Raw genomic sequence first — 21,166 nt, 5'->3', positions numbered from 1 at the left:
AATGCCATGAAAAATTCCAACGGTCAGGGGTCCCTTTACCTTTATCTTATATTTCACATGCTGTTGATTGCCCTGGCCTCCAAACAAAAACACAAACGTTAACCCCGACTTACGTCTCGTAGATGTGCCCGTTCTCCACCCTCTCCTCCACGTAGGCCAGGGCTCGGACGTGCATCGGCGAGTGGGGGAATGCAGCGTGGATCCACGGCAGCCCAAAGATGGAGAGCCCTATGTTGATCAGAGCCACAAGGAGGAGGTCCCAGTGATAAGCTGTTCCCTTCACTAACCTGAAATAAACTCTTGTTAGTACAGTTGTAAATGCATGCTAGCCAGGAGGTGGCAGCAAGTAGACCCAAGTCAGAACAGCAACCCCCCCCCCCAACGCACAGCAAGCCTCTTGGGTCACACAGAGCATTATGCACTTGGGAAACAAGAGACTTAAGAGAATCACAGAAAACCATAATGGCCAGCTTGCTCACTGGGGCAAAACGGTTAGAGCATCTTACACCAATCCTGGCCCAATTGCACTGGCTGCCTATTAGTTTCCGGGCCCAATTCAAAGTGCTGGTTTTGAGCTATATAGACTTAAGTGGCTCAGGACCGCAATCCCTCAAGGACCGCCTCTTTCCATATGAACCTACCAAGACCCTGAGATCATCTTCTGAGACCCTCCTTTGTGTGCCTCCTCCTCGAGAGGTCCAGAGGGTGGCAACACGAGAACAGGGCCTTCTCTGCAGTGGCTCCCTGTTTGTGGAATGCTCTCCCCAGGGAAGTTCGCATGGCGCCGCCTTCATTATACAACTTTATGCGCCACGCAAAGAAGTTCCTCTTCCACCAGGCCTTTGGCTGTTTGACATCTAATGCCCTTTTAAATGTGTTGTGGAAGTGGAGATTAATGGTTTGTTTCTGTTCTTATTTTTATTATGTATTTTGTGTTTTATATTGTAATTTTATGTTGTGAACCACCATGATATCTATGGGTATACGGCAGTATACACATTTAATAAATAATAATAATAATAATAATAATAATAATAATAATAATAATAATAATATCAATGAGTTGGAAAGGACTGCGAGGAACAGTCTACTAAACCCTCTGCAATTTAGGAAACTTTCGCCCACAACCTTGAGATTAAGAGCCTCGTGCTCTACCAACTGAGCTAAACTTGCTCTTGGCTTCGTCTGCATTGGGCCCACACTGACCTCTGAGCTTGTTCTCATTTAATACTATTGCCCCAAGCATTTCTTTTAACATAAAGCCCAGACTACAAGTCAGAAAGGACTGCCTGGCTGCTTATAATGCCAAACAAACACTGTCAGGGTTTGAGTCTGAAGGCTGCATCTATTTACATGTAGGAAAATGGAAGGAGCGTCTCCACCACCATTGTTCTGCCCAGACACTGAGGACCAGCTCCGAGGGCCTTCTGGAGGTTCCCTCACTGCGAGAGGCCAAGTTACAGGGAACCAGGCAGAGGGCCTTCTTGGTAGTGGCACCCGCCCTGTGGAACACCCTCCCACCAGATGTCAAAGAGAACAACTACCAGACTATTAGAAGACAACTGAAGGCAGCCCTGTTTAGGGAAGCTTTTAATGTTTAATAGGTTTTGTATTTTAATATTCTGTTGGAAGCCGCCTAGAGTGGTTGGGGAAACCCAGCCAGATGGGCGGGGTATAAATAAATTTTATTGTTATATTATTATTAGAGGTATGGCTGTATTATTATTGTTAAAAAGAGATAGCCTTGTGTTCTGGCGAATTCTGGTGCTCATAGACACCACCTCTCTCTCTCTCAACTGATACAGAATGAAAAAATTCAGAAAGCCTCCTGTAGGATAGGAAGAAGAAGAAATAACACCGTCCCCCACTAGCCAGCATCTGATGCTTGGTTCTAGTTAGCTCAGAAACATCAAAGGGAATTCTCAAGCGCTGCAGAGCCTGTGCATAAATCAGGGCTCTCCGCCGGATAAAAGCAAGAGCACGTTCCATTTCTTGGCCTACTTTCGGCTCAGAGGGAGACACAAGCGCCGGGGGGACGAAGCGACGATGACGGCAGCAGCAGCGTGGGAGAGCAGCTCCGCGGCACAGATCCCTTTGAGGGCTGCGCTGCCTTGTAGACCGGAGAGGAAGGTGGGAAGCATCTAGTTGGCCACTGTGAGCACAAGATCCTGGACTAATTGGACCACTGGCCTGATAGATCTGGCAGCCAGACTCTGTGCTGGTCTTTATCTCTGTCTGAAAGGGATTCTGGATACACCGGTCTCTTAATTCATATTCACAGCCTTCGGTCAATGCTGCCTGGCATGTGGGGGACCAGAGCAGGATGATTCTGTAGGCAAAGACAGACTGTAGGAGCTGGAGAGGTGTATCTACGGGCCCGCCTCTCCTGGTCTGCCCCGCAGAGGACCTTAAGGTCCATGAATAACCATAGTTTAGAGGTCCCGGGCCCTAAGGAAGTCAGACTATCCTCTACCAGGGCCAGGGCCTTTTCAGTGATGGCTCCAACCTGGTGGAATGCTCTATCCCAGGAGACTAGGGCCCTGCAGGATTTAACCTCCTTCTGCCAGGCCTGTAAAAAGGTAAAGGGACACCTGACCATTAGGTCCAGTCGTGACCGACTCTGGGGTTGCGGCGCTCATCTCGCTTTACTGGCTGAGGGAGCCGGTGTACAGCTTCCGGGTCATGTGGCCAGTATAACTAAGCTGCTTCTTTCTGGTGAACCAGAGCAGCACATGGAAATTCCGTTTACCTTCCCACTGGAGTGGTACCTATTTATCTACTTGCACTTTGACGTGCTTTCAAACTGCCAGGTTGGCAGGAGCAGGGACCGAGCAACAGGACCTCACCCCACCGCAGGGAATCGAACCGCCGACCTTCTGATCGGCAAGTCCTAGGCTCTGTGGTTTAACCCACAGCACCACCCGTGTCCCTCCAACAGAATATTAAAAACACATTAAAACATCAAACATTAAAAACTTCCCTAAACAGGGCTGCCTTCAGACGTCTTCTAAAAGTCATACAGTTGTTTATTTATTTGACATCTGATGGGAGGGCATTCCACAGAGCGGGCGCCACCACCGAGAAGGCCCTCTGCCTGGTTCCCTGTAACTTGGCTTCTTGTAGTAAGGGAACCACCAGAAGGCCCTTGGAGCTGGACCTCAGTGTCTGGGCTCCACGGGGGTGGAGACGCTCCATCAGTGTATAGTCCTCATTGTGAAGGAAGCAGAATTTCCCAGCATGCCCCCTGCCCCTACCCCCACCCCACTTCCACCTTAAACGTGGAAGAATTATAACAGGACAGGTGAACACAAAACAGACACACACACACAAAAATACCTGTTTTCTGGGGCGTTTGTGAGTGATGCCACTATATTTTGCTCGATGAAGAAAAGCATGGAGAGCAGGAACCCCAGGCCCATCGCACTCATAACGGAGCCAATGGAGAGCTCAAGGAGGGGGGCCAACACGAACAAGCTCTCCGACGGGTTGTAATTAAACTTAGACACTGAAAGACACAAACAGGCAGTAAAGGCTTCTTCAGAAACTGCTTCCCAGCTGCCACGGTTTTGCGGGCAGACTTAGGCTGCGGAAAGAAAGTGGATTCGCTGCTCTTGTGCAAGAAACCCATTTCCAAAGAAAGAAAAAGGAAGGGGAGGCCTTTTTGCAGCGAGAACAGAGATGAGAAAATGCGCTGAACAATGGAAGATAGCAATTAATTCTCCCAGGTCTGAAACAACTATGTCTATGAAAGGCTACGCATGTGAAATGGATTTTATATTTATAAGATGTAACAGAGGCGCTTTCTGTAAGGAGGAAACAATGTGGTCAGCTGAAAGAATGGACTAACGACAAGTGAAAGATCAATTGGACATTAAATAAGAAATGATGCGTCTACGGGAGGAAACGATCGACATATGTTTGCAACAGGAGCGAGAAACTTGATTTTAAGAAATTGCATTAAATTAAAGTAATTTGGTTTGATTTGTAATCACTTGGAAAATGAATTAAAAAATAATCTGGGATAAAAAGGAAAATGCGCTTGGAAGTGTGGGATAAACAATGGCGTTGGGCAATGTCATATGCAACGTGAAGAACGAATGTTCAATAAATGTAATAGTTGCAAATTAGTTGTTATCCGTCTGTCAATGGAAGAGTGCGCCCCCAGGGTAATAAAAAGAGCTAACACACCTGCTCAAAATTTGTGCAAACAAATCAGGATGGATCTACCACATTTGTTTGGAAAGTTGTGTGTTTGGTATACATTTGAACACTCTTGCGATATCACAACCAATGGATACCATTTTGAAACAAGATGGCGGACGGGACCTTGCAAAACTGCCCTGATCTTCCTGAGCAACCAGGGGCAAGGATTCAATGGGTCACCTGGATATAGCTGGGGATGGGAAGTGCTAATTTTGGAAGAATCTGAACCAAGGGTCCATGCAACCCTGTTCGACGGAGGCAATTTTAGATGAGTAGGCAGGAATGAACTAGCTGCAGACTTCTGTAGTGTGAAATGCAGCCTCGCAAAGTCACTTGGTCAGTTTTGCTACACTGGAGGTCTCCTTTGGGACGAACCATTCTGGAATCCCAAGCATGGTTTGACCTGCCTCTCATGCGCAAATTCGGGCCGCCAGCCATGCCAGCCAATTCGGGCCACCAGCCATGCTATGTTTAAGGAAGTTTTTAATGTTTGATGTTTTATCGTGTTTTTAATATCCTGTTGGGCGCCGCCCAGAGTGGCTGGGGAAACCCAGACAGATGAGTGGGGTATAAATATTATTATTATTATTATTATTCCCCCAAAATGCACATTTGGTGCAATGCATGGGACATCTGCAATTTGGACTCCGGTCCCGACAGAAGCTGTTCCCATTATCATTTTACAGTAGACATAGAGCTGCAGAATATTGCCGTTTGCTCTGAAAATGACTTCTCCCTATGGAATTGTGACCCTTAGCCAAGATCTATTCAAGATCCCTGGAGTTCCTTAGCAGTGGCACTGACTCTGGCATTCTTCCTTAAAGGACCCCTGACCATTAGGTCCAGTCATGGCTGACTCTGGGGTTGTGGCGCTCATCTCGCTTTATTGGCCGAGGGAGCCAGCATACAGCTTCCGGGTCATGTGGCCAGCATGACTAAGCCGCTTCTGGCAAACCAGAGCAGTGCATGGAAACGCCGTTTACCTTCCCACCGGAGCAGTACCTATTTATCTATTTGCACTTTGATGTGCTTTCAAAGTGCTAGGTTGGCAGGAGCAGGGACCGAGCAACGGGAGCTCACTCCGTCGTGGGGGTTCGAACTGCCGACCTTCTGATCTGCAAGTCCTAGGCTCTGTGGTTCAACCCACAGTGCCACCCGCCTCCCGCATTCTTCCTTACCCTCCCCTAAACCCCACCAGGACCTTCAATATCCATGCCCCCCCTTCTTTTAAGCTACACAGCCAAAGCAAGCCTGGTCCAGCAAGGCTTGAAAAAGCATGTCCTCTAGTTCAGTGTCCTCCAAATATTGTTGGACTACAACTCCCATCACCCCCAACCCTTTGCCTAAGAGAGCTAGGGATGATGGGCGCCGTAGTCAAACAGCCGATGGCGACCCAAGGTAGAAGAAGACTGTGGACCAGAAATTGCAAGGTCAGTCTTCCCCGTTCTCCGTACACAGCAGGAACAACAGCTGGCAGCTGTTGTTGTTATTGGGTGTGTGATGGCGCTTGTGTGTCTGTGCGCCTGGAAACCAGACCGGCTGCACTCAGAAGATGGCCAAGGGCTTCAGGCAAAACACTAGAGTTAAATCTTTCATCCCTCCAGCGCTTGGGCCAGTTCCCATCTCAGCAGCTGAGGCGCATCTGAAGCCGTTCCTTTGCAAGCTGCACAATGGGGATTTCCACAAAACACCCCGCATTAGTTTGCTTTCTGACAGGTGGCAAGGGAGCAATTGTCATTAAGGAAGTCAGGGCGCAGTCATGCACACACGCAACCGAAAGCTGCCCACTTTCCAGTTCCGAATGGATGGAATGATGGTCACCTGGGGGGGTGAGAGTGGGGGGGAGAGGAACCTTTCTTAATTCTCTTCCATTCATTTCCTCACACTTCCCATGCGCGTCATCACTGGGGCAGGCAATTCCTGCCTTCCTGATGTGGAAAAGGTGACCCGCTTGGCCAAGAGGGACCCTGGATAATTTTTCAGCTTTCCTTGTGCATCTGATCGTCCTAGCAGATGTACCAGGCCATCAGCACGTTTCAATTAGGAAAAATATTAAGTGGCGGACGGAGGGAAAAGCTCACAGGTCAAACCCATCACCAGAACATCTGTAGGTTTGCTGACAAGTCTTCCTGCCTTTGGCAATTAGGAGAGCCTTTTGTTCCCTTGCCAGAACCATACGGAGAATCAGGTCTTTAATAATAATAAACAATGCCAAAAAAGCGGCATTTTTATTACGCTGAAATTAAATTACAGGCTGGAATAACTCGCAGGGACAAAACAAACCCAGCTGATACCATCTCGTCTGATTAGCTCGCCGCATGAATTAACGCCGACTGTGAACTTGGGAGGTGATTATTTGGGTTGTGGGGGGTCAGGCAGGGAAACTCTGGGGTTTGGGAGTCACAGTTCTGAGCTACACCTTCCTCAGGCATGTTTGCGATCCCAAAAACCTCCCGGCTGCGAGGAGACCAAAGACTTACTTGTTATTTCCTTGAAGAAATAAGACCCCACGGCGGAAAAGGTTAGGACAGAAATGGGCAAGGCACAGTCGGACAGGATTTCGCGGACTCTGGCGTGCAAATAAGGGCTGAAAGGATAAATATATAAAAAATACTCAAGTCAGGGCAAAGGAATACAGCATTTCTACTTCAGGGGATTAAAATGGCAGAATAGCGGGTGGTTATACAGAACTGGTCCTACTCAGAGCAGACCCAGCTGGATAAGTTAGTGGGTTAGAGCATGGTGCTGCTGCCGATAATCATCATCACACCCCCCCCCCCCCGGGAATCTTTATGGACATAGGATGGATGAACCAATTTAGACTGCTTTTGTTTCTAAGTTTGCATCTATATTTCTAGCGAAGGGAGAAGTAAAATCAGATTAACTAACCAACACACAGTACATAAGCCAAGTTAAAAATACTTGAAACACAGATTATTATTTTTTTTAAAAGACCTGGAGATGCCAAGGTTTGAACTTGCGAACTTCTGCATATCTAGGTATTCAATTTGTATACTGTCCTCCTTATGTACATCTCAGGACAGTTCACAACACATAAAGCAGCATTTTATCATTGAGCCACAGGCCTTCCCCTTCAATCTAATGTACTGGGTTCTAAGATGTTTGCAACCCACCAAGTATTGGTACTATGTCTGGCTTTGCTATTCCATTTTTATTTTTATTTTTGCTGCTCTAAAGGTAAAGGGACCCCTGACCATTAGGTCCAGTCGTGGCCGACTCTGGGGTTGCGGCGCTCATCTCGCTTTATTGGCCGAGGGAGCCGGCGTACAGCTTCCGGGTCATGTGGCCAGCAGGACTAAGCTGCTTCTGGCGAACCAGAGCAGCGCACGGAAATGCCGTTTACCTTCCCGCCGGAGTGGTACCTATTTATCTATTTGCACTATGAGGTGCTTTCAAACTGCTAGGTTAGCAGGAGCAGGGACTGAGCAACGGGAGCTCACCCCGACGCGGGGATTCGAACCGCCGACCTTCTGCTCGGCAAGCCCTAGGCTCTGTGGTTTAACCCACAGTGCCACCCGTGTCCCAGCTTTTTTTTGTTGCTCTACAACTCCCATAATTCCTCATCGCTGGTCATGGTGACTGGGGCCAATGGGAGTTGGATGCCAGCTATACCCCAAGGGCCACGGGCTCCAGATCACCTTTGACATACCTTTTCTTAAACTGATACAGCGTGTGACCGAGCCAAAGGGTTCCCAGCATCAGCATGAGACTAAGAACGGCCGTCTCTCGCCCGTACTGCGTAGCGGCAGGGGGGGCGTCCGTCTGGTTCCCCAGCGCCGAGCGCTCAGCTGACATGTTCAAGAAGAAGGTGGTGTTATCAATGGGTGTGCTGTGCACTCTCGGGAAATGGTAGTACTTTGTAAAAACTAAAACAGAGAGGGAGAGAGAGAGAGAAGAAAAATAAGTGCATTTTAATAGAAGCCAGGCCTGTGGCACCCATAGGTGGGGCTGGGACAGGGACAAGGGCGAGGAGAACTTGTTTCTTGTTCCAGAGGATCACACAATCTTTCTTGGTTTTCAAACATAATCCGTTCCAAAGACCGTTCGACTTCCAAAATGTTTGAAAACCGAGGCCTGCTAATTCAATAGAGAAAATTGTGAAAAACAACAGATACACGCAGAGGAAGCTGTTAAACTTCCGAGGTGTGTTAAAAAATGGAAGCATTTTCTTCCGGGTTTTTGGCGTTCGAAAACCCACTCTGGGCAGCTTCCACAGAGACCAAAAATACACTAAAATGTCACACATTAAAAACTTCCCTGAACAGGTCTGCCTTAAGATGTCTTCTGAATGTCAGGTAGCTGTTTATCGCTTTGACATCTGATGGGAGGGCGTTCCACAGGGCGGGCACCACTACCGAGAAGGCCCTCTGCCTGGTTCCCTGTAACTTGGCTTCTCGCAATGCGGGAACCACTAGAAGGCCCTTGGCGCTGGACCTCAGCGTCTGGGCAGAACGATGGGGGTGGAGAGGCTCCTTCAGGTATCTGATTCAGGTATCCATTGACACCAGCAGAACTTATTTCCAGCTTTGTGCTGCTGGGCTGGGGAACACTGTCGTCCAAGCTGAAGGCCACATTCCTATCTGGGCAAGAGTAAGAGCCACGCCCATTGCCACACCCACTTCTGCTCCTGGCCCCACCCACTGCCATGTGGCCCCTCAAAGGTTGCTTACAAGGAAGGTGGCCCTCAGGCTGAAAAACACCCCCCACTGCTGATCTCTGGCACTACAAGCATGGGGGATAGCTCAGTTGGTAGGGACTGAGACTCTTAATCTCCAGGTTGTGGGTTTGAACCCTATGTGGGGTGAATTATAGGGGGGTTGGACTAGATGACCCTTGTGGTCCCTCCCAACTATCCTAAGCACACGCTCTGTCTCCTGCTCCCATTTCTCGGTTCGTGATAACTGACTGGCAGGTTATCTCCCCAAGCCCGCCGCGTAATTAGGAATTTAGTATTTAATATTCAAGTGCTGCTTATTAACAACTTTCGGCTGATGCGGCCCAGGAGGACAGCTGAAGGGATCCCTCTCTGCACGAAAATTGATTAAGAGATTGCCCTTTAAATAACACAAAAGGCGTCTCCCGACTAAAGCAGAGCTGTGGCGGCTTCGGGGAGTTATTTAAGGTCCCTCTGATGTTGTTTGCTTCAGCTGCTGCCTGGCTGTTTCCTGCAAAGTGCAGAAGTCAAGATCAAACAGGAGTGCAGCTTAGGTGGCTGAGCCACAACTTTGGAAAACAAAGTGTCATTAAGCTGGTGAGAAGAATGTGGGGCTTGAATGTGATGAGATTTTAAAAAGGGAGGGAGAGAGAAACCTCCCACGCCTCTTTCCTGCAGAGCCGCTGGACCAGCGGAGCTTTAGAAATTAGGAGAGATATTCAACTGATCTTCCCGTTGGAAGGAAATGGGTCATACACAGGGATGGAAAAGGACACGGCCTCCCCCCTCCAAGCCCCCAGCAAGCGAGTTCCGAAAAAAACAATCGGGGGGTTAATGAGGGCTAGAGATTCTGGTTATTCCGTACATCTGCAGACCACAGAGGTAGAGGAAAACAACTCATTTCTTGCACTCATTTGGGGCAGAGGAAATTGTGGACATTCATGCCGTATATTCAAAGCACTTTCACCCCACTTTAAGCAGTCATGGTTTCCACCCAAAGAATTCTGGGAGTCGTAGCTTGGTTTTCCCCCCCTCCAATGCAAAATTAAAACAAAAATTACAAACATTGAATCAAAAATAATACCATACAAACAAGAGGGGGGAGGGGGGAAACAGGACACAAAAAAAGGAAAACAAACCAAAAAGAACAAAAAAACAAATTTCCAAATTTTCTCTGATTCTATAACATGCCGTAAATTTAATATCACGTTTCCATAATTTCTCCCATTGGTCCAGCCGAATTGCGTAACCTAGATCACATGCCCATTCAGTCATAACTTCTTTTACTTCTTCATCCTTTAACTCACGTTCTAATAATAAATTATACATTTTGGATATACTCTTTTTCGAGTTTTGTAATAATACTTTTTGTAATTTTGATTCTTCTTTTTCAAATCCTATTGTTTTATCCTGATTAAATATTTGGGCAAGTCGTAGCTTTGATCCCTCTTCACAGGGAGCTGCTCTGGGAACTGTAGTTCTGTGAGTGGAACGGGGGGGGGGTCTCCTAACACCTCTCAGCACCCTTAACAGACTACAGCTCCCAAGATTCTTTGGGGGAAACCACCACTGTTTAAAGTGGAGTCACATAGCTTTAAATTTATGGCGTCAATGTGTCCAGAGGCAGCTTTTTGCCAGCCCGGCACACCCAAATGTTCTGGGCCTCAGCCTCTCAACCAGCAACCGCTATTAGAGGCCTCCAAATTGAACTTTAACTTGCTTTTTAAGGTTAGGAGTCCAAGCGTTCAGCAGATCTGTAGTATGATCTGTGCCGATTCTACGCTTTGGAATTACAGCACAAAAACATGTCCTCAGTTCCAAACACTTTCCACACCTCATTCTACCAAGCCTTTTTTGCATGACTACAGAACAGAATCACTGCAGATGGTGACAGCCGTCATGAACTTAAAAGACGCCTGCTTCTTGGGAGAAAAGCGATGACAAACCTAGACAGCATCTTAAAAAGCAGAGACATCACCTTGCTGACAAAGGTCTGTATAGTTAAAGCCATGGTTTTCCCAGTAGTGATATATGGAAGTGAGAACTGGACCATAAAGAAGGCTGATCGCTGAAGAATTGATGCTTTTGAATTATGGGGCTGGAGGAGACTCTTGAGAGTCCCATGGACTGCAAGAAGATTAAACCTATCCATTCTGAAGGAAATCAGCCCTGAGTGCTCCCTGGAAGGACAGGTCCTGAAGCGGAGGCTCCAAGACTTTGGCCACCTCATGAGAAGAGAAGACTCCCTGGAAAAGACCCTGATGCTGGGAAAGATGGAGGGCACAAGGAGAAGGGGACGACAGAGGACGAGATGGTGGGACAGTGTTCTCGAAGCTACCAACATGAGTTTGACCAAACTGCGGGAGGCAGTGGAAGACAGGAGTGCCTGGCGTGCTCTGGTCCATGGGGTCACAAAGAGTCGGACATGACTAAACAACAACAACAAAAGAACAGAAGGCTGCAACAACACAACTCCTCGGGGCTTCCACAACCAACAACAAAGAGAGTCTGGCTTACCTTTCGTTATGCCCTTGAGAGCATCAAGGACAAATGTGATGGAGATAAAAAGTGCAATGATTTCTTCTGTCGACCTGCGAAGAAATTCCATGTGGGTCATTGCATGTGAGTTACAAGGTCTTATTTGCATCAGGGTTTTAAAATATATTTTAAGGAAAAAGCAAGGCGTGAGAACCCTATGGACATAAATCTGATATCAGGAATCACAAGACAGAGAAACCAGTAGGAGAACCCTTCAATCTCCCAGGACATTCTATACAAGATCTCAAAGTAGCTGTCGTGTTACAAAAGAATTTCAGAAACAGACTGGAAAGAGAAGTTGCTGAATTACAACTTATTGCCAAACTTTTTGGCCATCTCATCCCTTGCTTTTTTCCTGTAAGACCAATTGCAGTCGTTAACAGTTGTCAACAGGTTTACCACACCTATCAACCAATCACCCATTCCCACCACCCTTCTGAGTAATACCCCTCCCCCCCCTCTCACTATATATAAGGGTCCGGTGACTTCTGTTTCAGTGTATCTGAAGAAGTGAGCATGCACACGAAAGCTCATACCCAGAACAAACTTAGTTGGTCTCTAAGGTGCTTGCTACTGGAAGGATTTTTTCCCCCAAATTTCTTTTTCATGTTGGTGACAGACTTTTTAGACATGCATCCTTTTGTGACATAGTAATTCAGTTTTAATAGCAAACCGGAAGTTAAACAAACCCCTTTCCAGCCCCGTGAGGAGCACGGGGAGTGTTTGTGTGACACACCTGTACACAGAAGTGTCGCGAAACACAGTTTGGAAAGCTCCGGACTAGATGATCCTCAGGGTCCCTTCCAAGTCTATGATCCTATGGTGGCAATTTCCCGCGTACCAAAGTGGTGGAGATAATGTGAGGAGTTACCTTTTGAAGAGCTTCATTACAAGACTGAAATTGAAAAGGGAGTAGAGCATCAGGAAGAAACTGTTCCAGAGTCCCACCCAGGCGTAGAAAGCGCGAAATTCCAAGTTGTAGTCAGTGCAGATCCCTTTGATCACTGGAAACGAAAAGAGCATCATCACACAAAGACAGAAATGTACCAATGGAGGCCTCAGCTAACCAAATACAACAACCAGCCACATGCAAGAATTAGGTTCCTGTGTTTTTATATTGTAAACCACCCTGTGATGGGCAATATATAAATATAGTCAATAATAAGTATATAAAAGTAATATTCTACGCCTAAGGTAACCAGCACATAAACAATTGCATGCAACAAAGCATGCAGTTGCACAAAGAAGGCATGCACATAAATATAGTTATTAAATCATGCTGCAGAATGGAATTGGCGGAAATGACTGGCAGAATCCGAGACCAGGGAGAAGAGTCGATGGAAGAAGATTGGAAAAAAATTAAAGTATATTTACAGAAATACTGCAAAATTAATGAATGTTAGAAGAACACTGGAATGAAGTTATATGGTTTTAGCAGAAATGTTATAAAGATTTAAGCAAAACCTGATTGTTAATGGGTTAAAGTGGAAAATTTAAAGTTAGACTGTGTTAGGATAAATTATAGAACAAAAAATTGAGAAAGAGGGAAAGGATTTGCTGAATTAGCTAATTTGAACTAGAATACAAAAAAGGGAGGTGTGAGGAAGTCGAGGAAACAAGTAAATGAAAGATAAAGATATGGAAATTGGATGTGTTTTTAAATGTTTTTGTTTTTTCTTGTTGTTTTGTTGTAGTTTTTTTATGTATTGTTTGTTAATTTTTTATTGTTTTTTCTCTCTCTGTCATACTTTCCCCCCCGTAACTATAAAACCTCTAATAAATATTATTATAAAAAAATAAATAAATCATGCTGCAGAACTGCAGTGCCACATGGGGCTTGATTTGTTTATACATATTGTAAACATGCAACAACAACAACAACAACTTTTATTTTGTACCCTACCCATCTGGCTGTGTTTCCCCAGCCACTCTGGACGGCTCCCAAGACAATATTTAAAAACACGCTAAAACGTGAAACACGTAAAAACCTTCTTAAACGGGGCTGCCTTCAGATGCAACACAAGCAGCTGGCGTGACAAACTCACCATTGATGTAGAGCGCCAAAGGAGCCGTGGTCAACAGCACCACCAGCGGCTGGCCTGAGAACAGCGCATAGAGCAGACCACCAATGCACTGGCCCACGATGGTTTTCTGCACATCTGAAAAGTTAGGAAAGGAAGACAGGGGAGCGGGTATAGGAAGATGAATTTGCAAGAATCAGGTGGCTGTCGAAGCAAGCTTGCGTTAAATGACAGTGTCAGGGAACTGCCATCGGAGCTGGAGGCGGAGAGGAGGCTCCAGAGGGATGCCGGAGAGGGTCCCAGTAGGGAGAGAGGCAGCCCATCCGCTGGGGAAGGAAATCAGCGTAACACCAGTGGAGGAGGGGGGCAGATGGGGGAATCGGAGAGGTGGCTCCAGGACTCCTCGCCGGAGACCAGCGGAGAGAGTACGGGTACTCCGCTGCCCACACCCACCCTGCGCAGAAGACTTCCACGCAGGGAGAGTAGGAGAAGACTGGGCATCAAACAGCTTTTATGTTGGAAGAGGTTCAAGAAACGCCCACTGACGGATTCTGCCAGCAACTGAGGCAGCCACGAAACTTGAGGCTGTCCAGACAGAAAGGGTTCAACCAGGTAACCTAGCCAGGAGTGGCGGCAACTTACGCACGAGCAACCCCTAGAACCATTACAGACGGCACCACTGATGGTGCAAAGAGCACAGTGCACTATGCACACTGGTGCAAGAGACATGCTCAAAGCATTAGCTAGGAGCGGAGCTGTGGGAGAATGGACTGTCACACTGGACACAGTTGTGTAGATGTCTGCATCTTTTTTGGTGCGAAAGCAAAAAACAGTTACAAAGTCTCTCCTTCTCCTTATAACAGTCTTCTCTTTTGCACTGCAGCCGCAGTGCTTGCACTGCATATATCTTTAAAAAAAGAATCCTAACAAAGAACGGTGGAACTGGATGCAGTGTTCAGAACCAACTTCAGATTTTCAGCTTTCAAGAAAGCTTGCAGTCCATCTGACACTGAAGAACCACATGCAAACAATGAGCATGGAAATCTCAGGAACCGGAAAGGCTGGGTATGGGTCTAATTTCCAGGGGTCGTGGGCAAGTCTTTGATACTTCTGATTAGCAAAGCCAGAATAAATAATATTAATAAACATGGCTTGCTTTCATACAAGCAGTCAAGGCAGTTTTACTCTTTTAAGGCGCTGCTAACTTCTCGCCCTTTTTCGATTGCATTTTCCAATAATAATAATAATTTATTATTATCATGCATTGCTTTCTGTTTTTGCAAGCCACTGGAAAAAGCAGACTATAAACGCTGAAATGAAGCATGTGTGATGCAAAGCTATAGCGAACCTGCAAATTTGCTCCATTTGTACTTTTTCATTAGAGCAAGCCAATGGGCTTGACTTCTGATATACCACCGGGTGAAGGCCCATGCACTCTACTGGCCATCAAACCAGTTCTGGGCGATATACCGCTACATTGCCCAGGCCTAGTGTGCATGTGTGTGAACTACTAGTCTAATCTAAGCAGTAAGCTTATTTTGGGACGTGGGTGGCACTGTGGGTTAAACCACAGAGCCTAGGACTTGCCGATCAGAAGGTCAGCGGTTTGAATCCCTGCGACGGGGTGAGCTCCCGTTGCTCGTTCCCAGCTCCTGCCAAGCTAGCAGTTCGAAAGGATGTCAAAGTGCAAGTAGATAAACAGGTACCACTCCAGCGGGAAGGTAACAGCGTTTCCATGTTGCTGCTCTGGTTCGCCAGAAGCGGCTTAGTCCTGCTGGCCACATGACCCAGAAGCTGTACGCCGGCTCCCTCGGCCAGTAAAGCGAGATGAGCACCGCAACCCCAGAGTCGGCCACGACTGGACCTAAAGGTCAGGGGTCCATTTACCTTTAAGCTTATCTCGGGGAGAGAAGAAAAATCGCCCCCGAAAGAGCTTCCTTCGTTTAGACAGCAGTGGTTTCTTTGGTTGTGATCACACAGATTAGATCTTCCCTCAGGGGTCCCCAGTGAGAACCGGAGCTTCCAGGGGGGCGAGGGAGGGACAAGGCAGGAAGACTCACCAATGACTCCGTCCGTGTTTTCGTCGTTGAGGGAGCCAAAAGCGATGGAAGGCAGGAGGCAGGCGAAGTACAGAAAGATCATGGTGGTGATGTATTTTCCTATGGCTTTGTTGTTGCCGATGATGCCTAAAACAAACCCCAAAGAGCAAAGTGAAGAAAGGGGCGGGGGAACTCCGCATGGATTGAAGCGCGCTCAACGCCAAAGCCGTAACCAAAAAGGGCAGACCCACACTGCAGAGGGAAGGGCTGGACAATCCTCACGGCACCTTCCAACTCTATGATTCTTGATGGGAGGTTTTGCTTCTGCACATGAGTCTGGCAAACCGCTCTGAGCTGAAGCATTCCTTCCTCACCCACCCTAGAATGTTTAGTTCACATTGAGTTCATGAAACATCGTACCCTGACCTGTTCTTAATGCATGGTTGACCACATCTACGAATGTGATAGTTATGCCCTTTTAAGTTTTGCTATATCAATCACTAGTAATAGTTTAATAAGGAGGTTTTCATACCTGTCCAATCCTGTGTTCCCTTTCCCAACCTTTAATCTATTGATGATTAATGCCTATATGCAACCCTTGCATATGACTTGTGTTAACCAATCAGCAATAAGCACATATGTGGCAATGCTGTAATATTCAATAAAAGGGACTCTCCGAGACATGCTCGAGAGATGCCTCCCATACGACACTTGTCACTCGTCTGTCGTTTATTTCAACCCAACAGATTCTAATAAGAAGCACATGGACAACAAGAGCCATCCCTTTTAAGTGGGGGTTGGCTGGGACAGTGCCCCATTTGCCCTACTGGAACAGCCACTGCTGGTTTGGAGACTTCCCTAAGTGAATCTGCTGCTATCCATAAATAATAATAATAATAATAATAATAATAATAATAATAATAATAATAATTTATACCCCGCCCTTCCCGGTTCAGAAAACCAGGCTCAGGGCGGCTAACAACAAATCTAAAACACTTAATTGATGCTACAAAAAAACAGCATAAAGTACGGTATAAAACGTGAATAACAATAAAATCAAAAATCAATCTAGGGGGGAAATCCATCCAATAAACATTAGATGATCACCAGGGTTAGCTGGCTAAATGAGTCCTATTTGGGCCAGTGAGGAGACCAGGGGAGAATTAGCTGTTGGATCCCAGAGCGGGTAATCTTCATAAAAAGGAGAGGGGGAGGGAAGGAAGGGGAATAAAAGATAAATGCATCCCTGGTGCCCCCTACCTTATAAAAAGCATTATTCTTGTTTATAAAACCCTATAGAGAGAAGAGCGAGCAATAACAGTCGTATCTTGGATCCTGAACGCCTTGGTACTCAGATGTTTCGGCTCCTGAACGCCACTAACCCGTGAGTGTGTGTTCCGGTTTGCGAACGTTTTTTGGAAGCCGAACATCTGACGCGGCTTCCGATTGAGTGCAGGAAGCTCCTGCGGCCAATCAGAAGCCGTGCCTTGGTTTTCGAACCGTTTCAGGAGTCGAATGGACTCCCGGAACAGATTAAGTTTGACAACCAAGGTACCACTGTAATCAGAATAGCGGTTTGCACGAAGATAGTAATGCAATAAAATTCAAATCGGTAACAACTCATTGCACATTTATTCCAGTGAAAACTAGTTGGTTTAATTCATTCAAAAAACCCCGATGTACCAACTTTTCAAAGTCCGGTAGTCATTTGCACCTTGCAAGCACCCGTCTCCTTGCCTCTTAGTGGGTAATTTTGGCCCCCGCCCAAAAAACCCCCTCTGTTTCACTTTATACAAGGTCATGTTAAATTCCTGGTCCAAGGAAAAACCCATCATTGTACAGCCACCCTCTTTTGCATATTGGGTTTGCACCCACAGCAAAATCTTTAGCAAATGTTTCCAATGATAACGTGACGTGGGGTGGCAGGAAGAGACCAAGAAGCCCTTAGGGGAAAACCCGATGCAAACCAAATCTTCCACACCCTGTCGCCCTGGCAGCCAGCCTCCAGGGCTTTACATAGCGCTGCAGGAGACTTAGCAGAATGCATGATGAAATGTCGAAAAGGAAAAACACGCAGCAAAACAGCACCTCAAAAACGGCTTCGCTGGCTCGCTTCAAGTGCTGGCATTTACTTCCCTGGACGTGAGTCAATTATTTTATTTTTAAAATCCTCCAAACAGACAAAGGAAAATCAAACATGGACCCATGCTAAAGCATCACAGAGGCTCCTTTGGGGAGGTTGGTGGGCGATTGATTCCTGGGAATAAATGAACCCCTGGCTTGTACACTCATGTATAAGGCGAGGACTGAAACTAGCGGGAGGGAGGGAGGGAGGGGAAAAATAACTAGCAGCAGCTGAACCAGAATCTGCCTGCTTTTCCTGAATATAACAAAGGGCAGAGGGTCAGAATGAAGGATTTCCTCTTACTTGGCCAAAGACTGCCTGCGAAACAGCTGAATAAGGCTCTGCAATGCACACACACACACGCACACACACACACACACACTCCTCCTTGCTGAAGATAAGATTTCTTTTTAAGCAGAGGAAAATACTCCCAGGCGAGGAAGCTAAATTTGAGAAAATAAACAGAACACCCAGGGGATTCCAATGGCTCTACAGCTTCTATTCCTCACGGCTATTATATCTCACAGAGAGGAGGAGACACACACACACACTTTTAATCAAAGTGTTCAGTTTTCGCCACAAATTTGGCAATCTGTATTTGCACCCAGCTGAATGCACACGGCATCGTATTCCTTACATGCTGGGTTTGTCTGGGTGTTATTTTCGACTATGCTCAATAATTGTTTGTCTGGGTGTTATTTTAGACTATGCTCAATAGATGTGTTTGTGTGAGCCCTTGAGACTGGAGCTTCCAGCTCGAAAGCACGCTGACAAACAAACATTATCCCTGGGGGAGATAAATGTTGCTTTCGAATTTTTTAAAAAAATATTTATGAATTCATGGAACAGAGCCTTATGCCGAGCCAGACTATTTGTCCAGCCTTGCAAATAGGCGCAGAGAAGTTACTAGCCTGTACAGAATCATTTTTCCATCTAGCCTACTGTGAGCTGGCAGCGGAAGGGATAAGAAGCGCCATGCCTCTTGCAGCAGCTCACTGCTCTTCTATACTAGGTAAGCGGAAGAGGGCTTTCCTCCTCTTCCAGACTCTCTGGTTTCTATTGCTGTGTTCCCCAGAGAGATGGAGCACCCCAACTCCCCCCCATTAGTTCTGCTCACACCTGCAGGCTTTTCTTGCCACCTATGACTACCAGGCAAGCGCTCCATCTCTAAATGCAAAAGAAAGAGCAAATCTGTTAGTTTTGGTTTGTCTCCGTTTCTTATTTTAAGTTCAGTTCTCCATGTTTCCTTATCTATTTGCCTTTTTTTAAAAGTCCCCGTGAAAATTCACCAGCACGTGTTTTTTTAAACTGATATATGCATCTAACACAAGCTTTATCCCAATGTATGCATTTCTGTACGCATCACTCGGTTGGAGAACCGCCTTGCAAAATTCAGAGAAGTGCGAATTTCAAAAGATGGCGGCATCCCAGTTCTTGCGAGTGAGAATGACGAAGGTTCGCCTTTAAACGCAAACCGAATTGGATCGCCCGCCTGTCCCCCAACTACGCATGTTGAACAGCTGCAAAATAATGGAAAGAGGAAAAATCTGTGCAGACGGATGCTCACTGTTTTGCAGTCCTTGCCAATCGCGCTCCTTGCAGAACTGCAAAAACACAAAACTCTAATTAGGTGACACAACACCCGTGTGAAGAAAACAAGGCAGGAAGTGACAAATTCAAGGCTGGCCTTTGGCAGGGAAGAGGCAGCAGCATTGATCACAGCAAGTCTCCGCTCTCGGTGATCTCACCACTCTGAAGTGCAAGTGTTTGCTTACGACAAACATGGTTTGCCCTCACTTAGGGAAACGACTTTGGCCGCAATGGGCTCCACACTATCTGCTCTGAAACTCTAGCTCCAAGGGACTCATTCACACTGTAAGACAGTAGCAGGAGATTGAGAACCCTGTTCTCATTCCACCTTGTTAAAAAGAGAGAGAGAAACAGCCAAAGAACTGATAGACAACTGTGGCCAGAATGAAGAGAGAGAATGCCAGAGAGGCTGAGCAAAGGGAGATGCATATTTTGAAGAGCAAAAAAGAGGGCACATTTGACAACTTCTACTTTTAACTGTGGGTTAAACCGCAGAGCCTAGGGCTTGCCAATCAGAAGGTCAGTGTATCGAATCCCTGCGACAGTGTGAGCTCCCGTTGCTCGGTCCCTGCTCCTGCCAACCAAGCAGTTCGAAAGCACAAAAAGTGCAAGTACATAAATAGGTACCGCTCCGGCAGGAAGGTTAACGGTGTTTCCGTGAGCTGCTCTGGTTCGCCAGAAGCGGCTTAGTCATGCTGGCCACTGGCTCCCTTGGCCAGTAAAGCAACATGAGCGCTGCAACCCCAGAGTCGTCCACGACTGGACTTAACGGTCGGAGTCCCTTTACCTTTAACCATGAATGGAGACTCTCCTTCTACATACCTATGAAAAAGAGGACGTGTCCAGGAAAAAGAGGCCATATGGCAACCCCAGCAGCATCCACTCATCGGGGAAGAATCATAGTGTTGCAAGGGAGCCTGAGAGCTTCTAGCCCAAGCTTCTGCTAAATGAGTGCAGGATGCAACAACGACATCCTTGACAGGTGGCCACCCACCCTCTGCTTCATAGGTGCCGGCTCCCTCGGGCCCTGGGTGCCCAAGCACCCACAAAATTCTCCATGAAGTGGCTGGGCACCCACAAACTTCGGCACTAGGGCCATGCATGCTGCATGGAACCCATGGCCCTGGGCACCCACGGTCACGGGGCCAAGTTGGTACTCCTGTTCTGCTGAAAAGTTCCCACTTCCAGAGGCAGGTTGTTCTACTGTCCCACAGCTCTTTCTCTTAACACTTAACCAAGATCGGCCTCCTTGCAATCTCCACCCATTAGTTCTAGTCACGTCCACAGGAGCAGCAGGGAAGCAAGTGTGTTCTGTCTGCTGCCTGACAGCTCCTCAGATATTTGAAGAATTCTATTGGGTTTCCCCTTAATCGACTCTCCTCCAGGCAAAAACATACCCAGCTCACCGTGCCCAACTCAGCAGGGGCGGCGGGAGAGTGAGAATGCAGCCTCCTCTACATCCCACAAGGAATTAAGTGACAACTACACATCCCCCAAAATAGGCCCATGCTATCTGGAAAGACCTTAATCGGACCTTCTTGGGAAACAGCACACTTCGAACCAAGAAATCCAACGCTATGCGCGGCTGGGAGCACATTGTGTTGGGCAATTTTCCCATTTCTAAAAGCAAGCATCAGAGTTCTCTTGATGTACACACTGCACATTTTTTTAGTCCTTTTGGCTACGAAGCAAAATGGTAGTGACTCAAAGCATTGGGTCTTTTCCTGGGGTCCTGCGTACTTTGCAGGGGCACCCCTCTTGGGACCACAACATGAGATGCAGAGCAAGGTTTCCCAAAATTGGCTGTCCAGCTCTTTTTGGATTCCCATCATCCCCAACAACTGCTTCTTCTAGCTAGGGATGATGGGAGTTGTAGTCCAACAATAGCCAGAGACCCAACTGGGGAAACCCTGTTCTATAGTAAGACCTCGGCTCAAAAGACTCATTTCTACTGGCAGAAAGGTTGGGGACGTGG

At 46.9% G+C, this 21,166-nt stretch overlaps 1 protein-coding gene across 7 annotated transcripts in view; it reads right to left on the bottom strand.

Moving 5' to 3' along the window:
* Nucleotides 1–21,166, bottom strand: part of SLC4A11 (solute carrier family 4 member 11) — a 244,862-nt gene that overhangs the window by 21,055 nt on the left and 202,641 nt on the right. For all 7 annotated transcript variants that reach the window (XM_083398303.1, XM_083398299.1, XM_083398302.1 and 4 more), the window contains 8 exons: nucleotides 15,498–15,623; nucleotides 13,462–13,575; nucleotides 12,288–12,420; nucleotides 11,396–11,469; nucleotides 7,874–8,090; nucleotides 6,684–6,790; nucleotides 3,337–3,505; nucleotides 114–287 (listed from right to left, as the gene is read on the bottom strand). In XM_083398303.1, the coding sequence (XP_083254429.1) occupies nucleotides 114–287; nucleotides 3,337–3,505; nucleotides 6,684–6,790; nucleotides 7,874–8,090; nucleotides 11,396–11,469; nucleotides 12,288–12,420; nucleotides 13,462–13,575; nucleotides 15,498–15,623 (1,114 nt within the window). The remainder of the gene's footprint in view (nucleotides 1–113; nucleotides 288–3,336; nucleotides 3,506–6,683; nucleotides 6,791–7,873; nucleotides 8,091–11,395; nucleotides 11,470–12,287; nucleotides 12,421–13,461; nucleotides 13,576–15,497; nucleotides 15,624–21,166) is intronic.

Source organism: Podarcis tiliguerta (assembly GCF_965153285.1).
Source record: "Podarcis tiliguerta genome assembly, chromosome: 9".
Lineage (NCBI taxonomy): Eukaryota > Metazoa > Chordata > Lepidosauria > Squamata > Lacertidae > Podarcis > Podarcis tiliguerta.
Note: the sequence above shows the minus strand (reverse complement) of the source record. Positions and strands in the feature narration are given on the sequence as shown.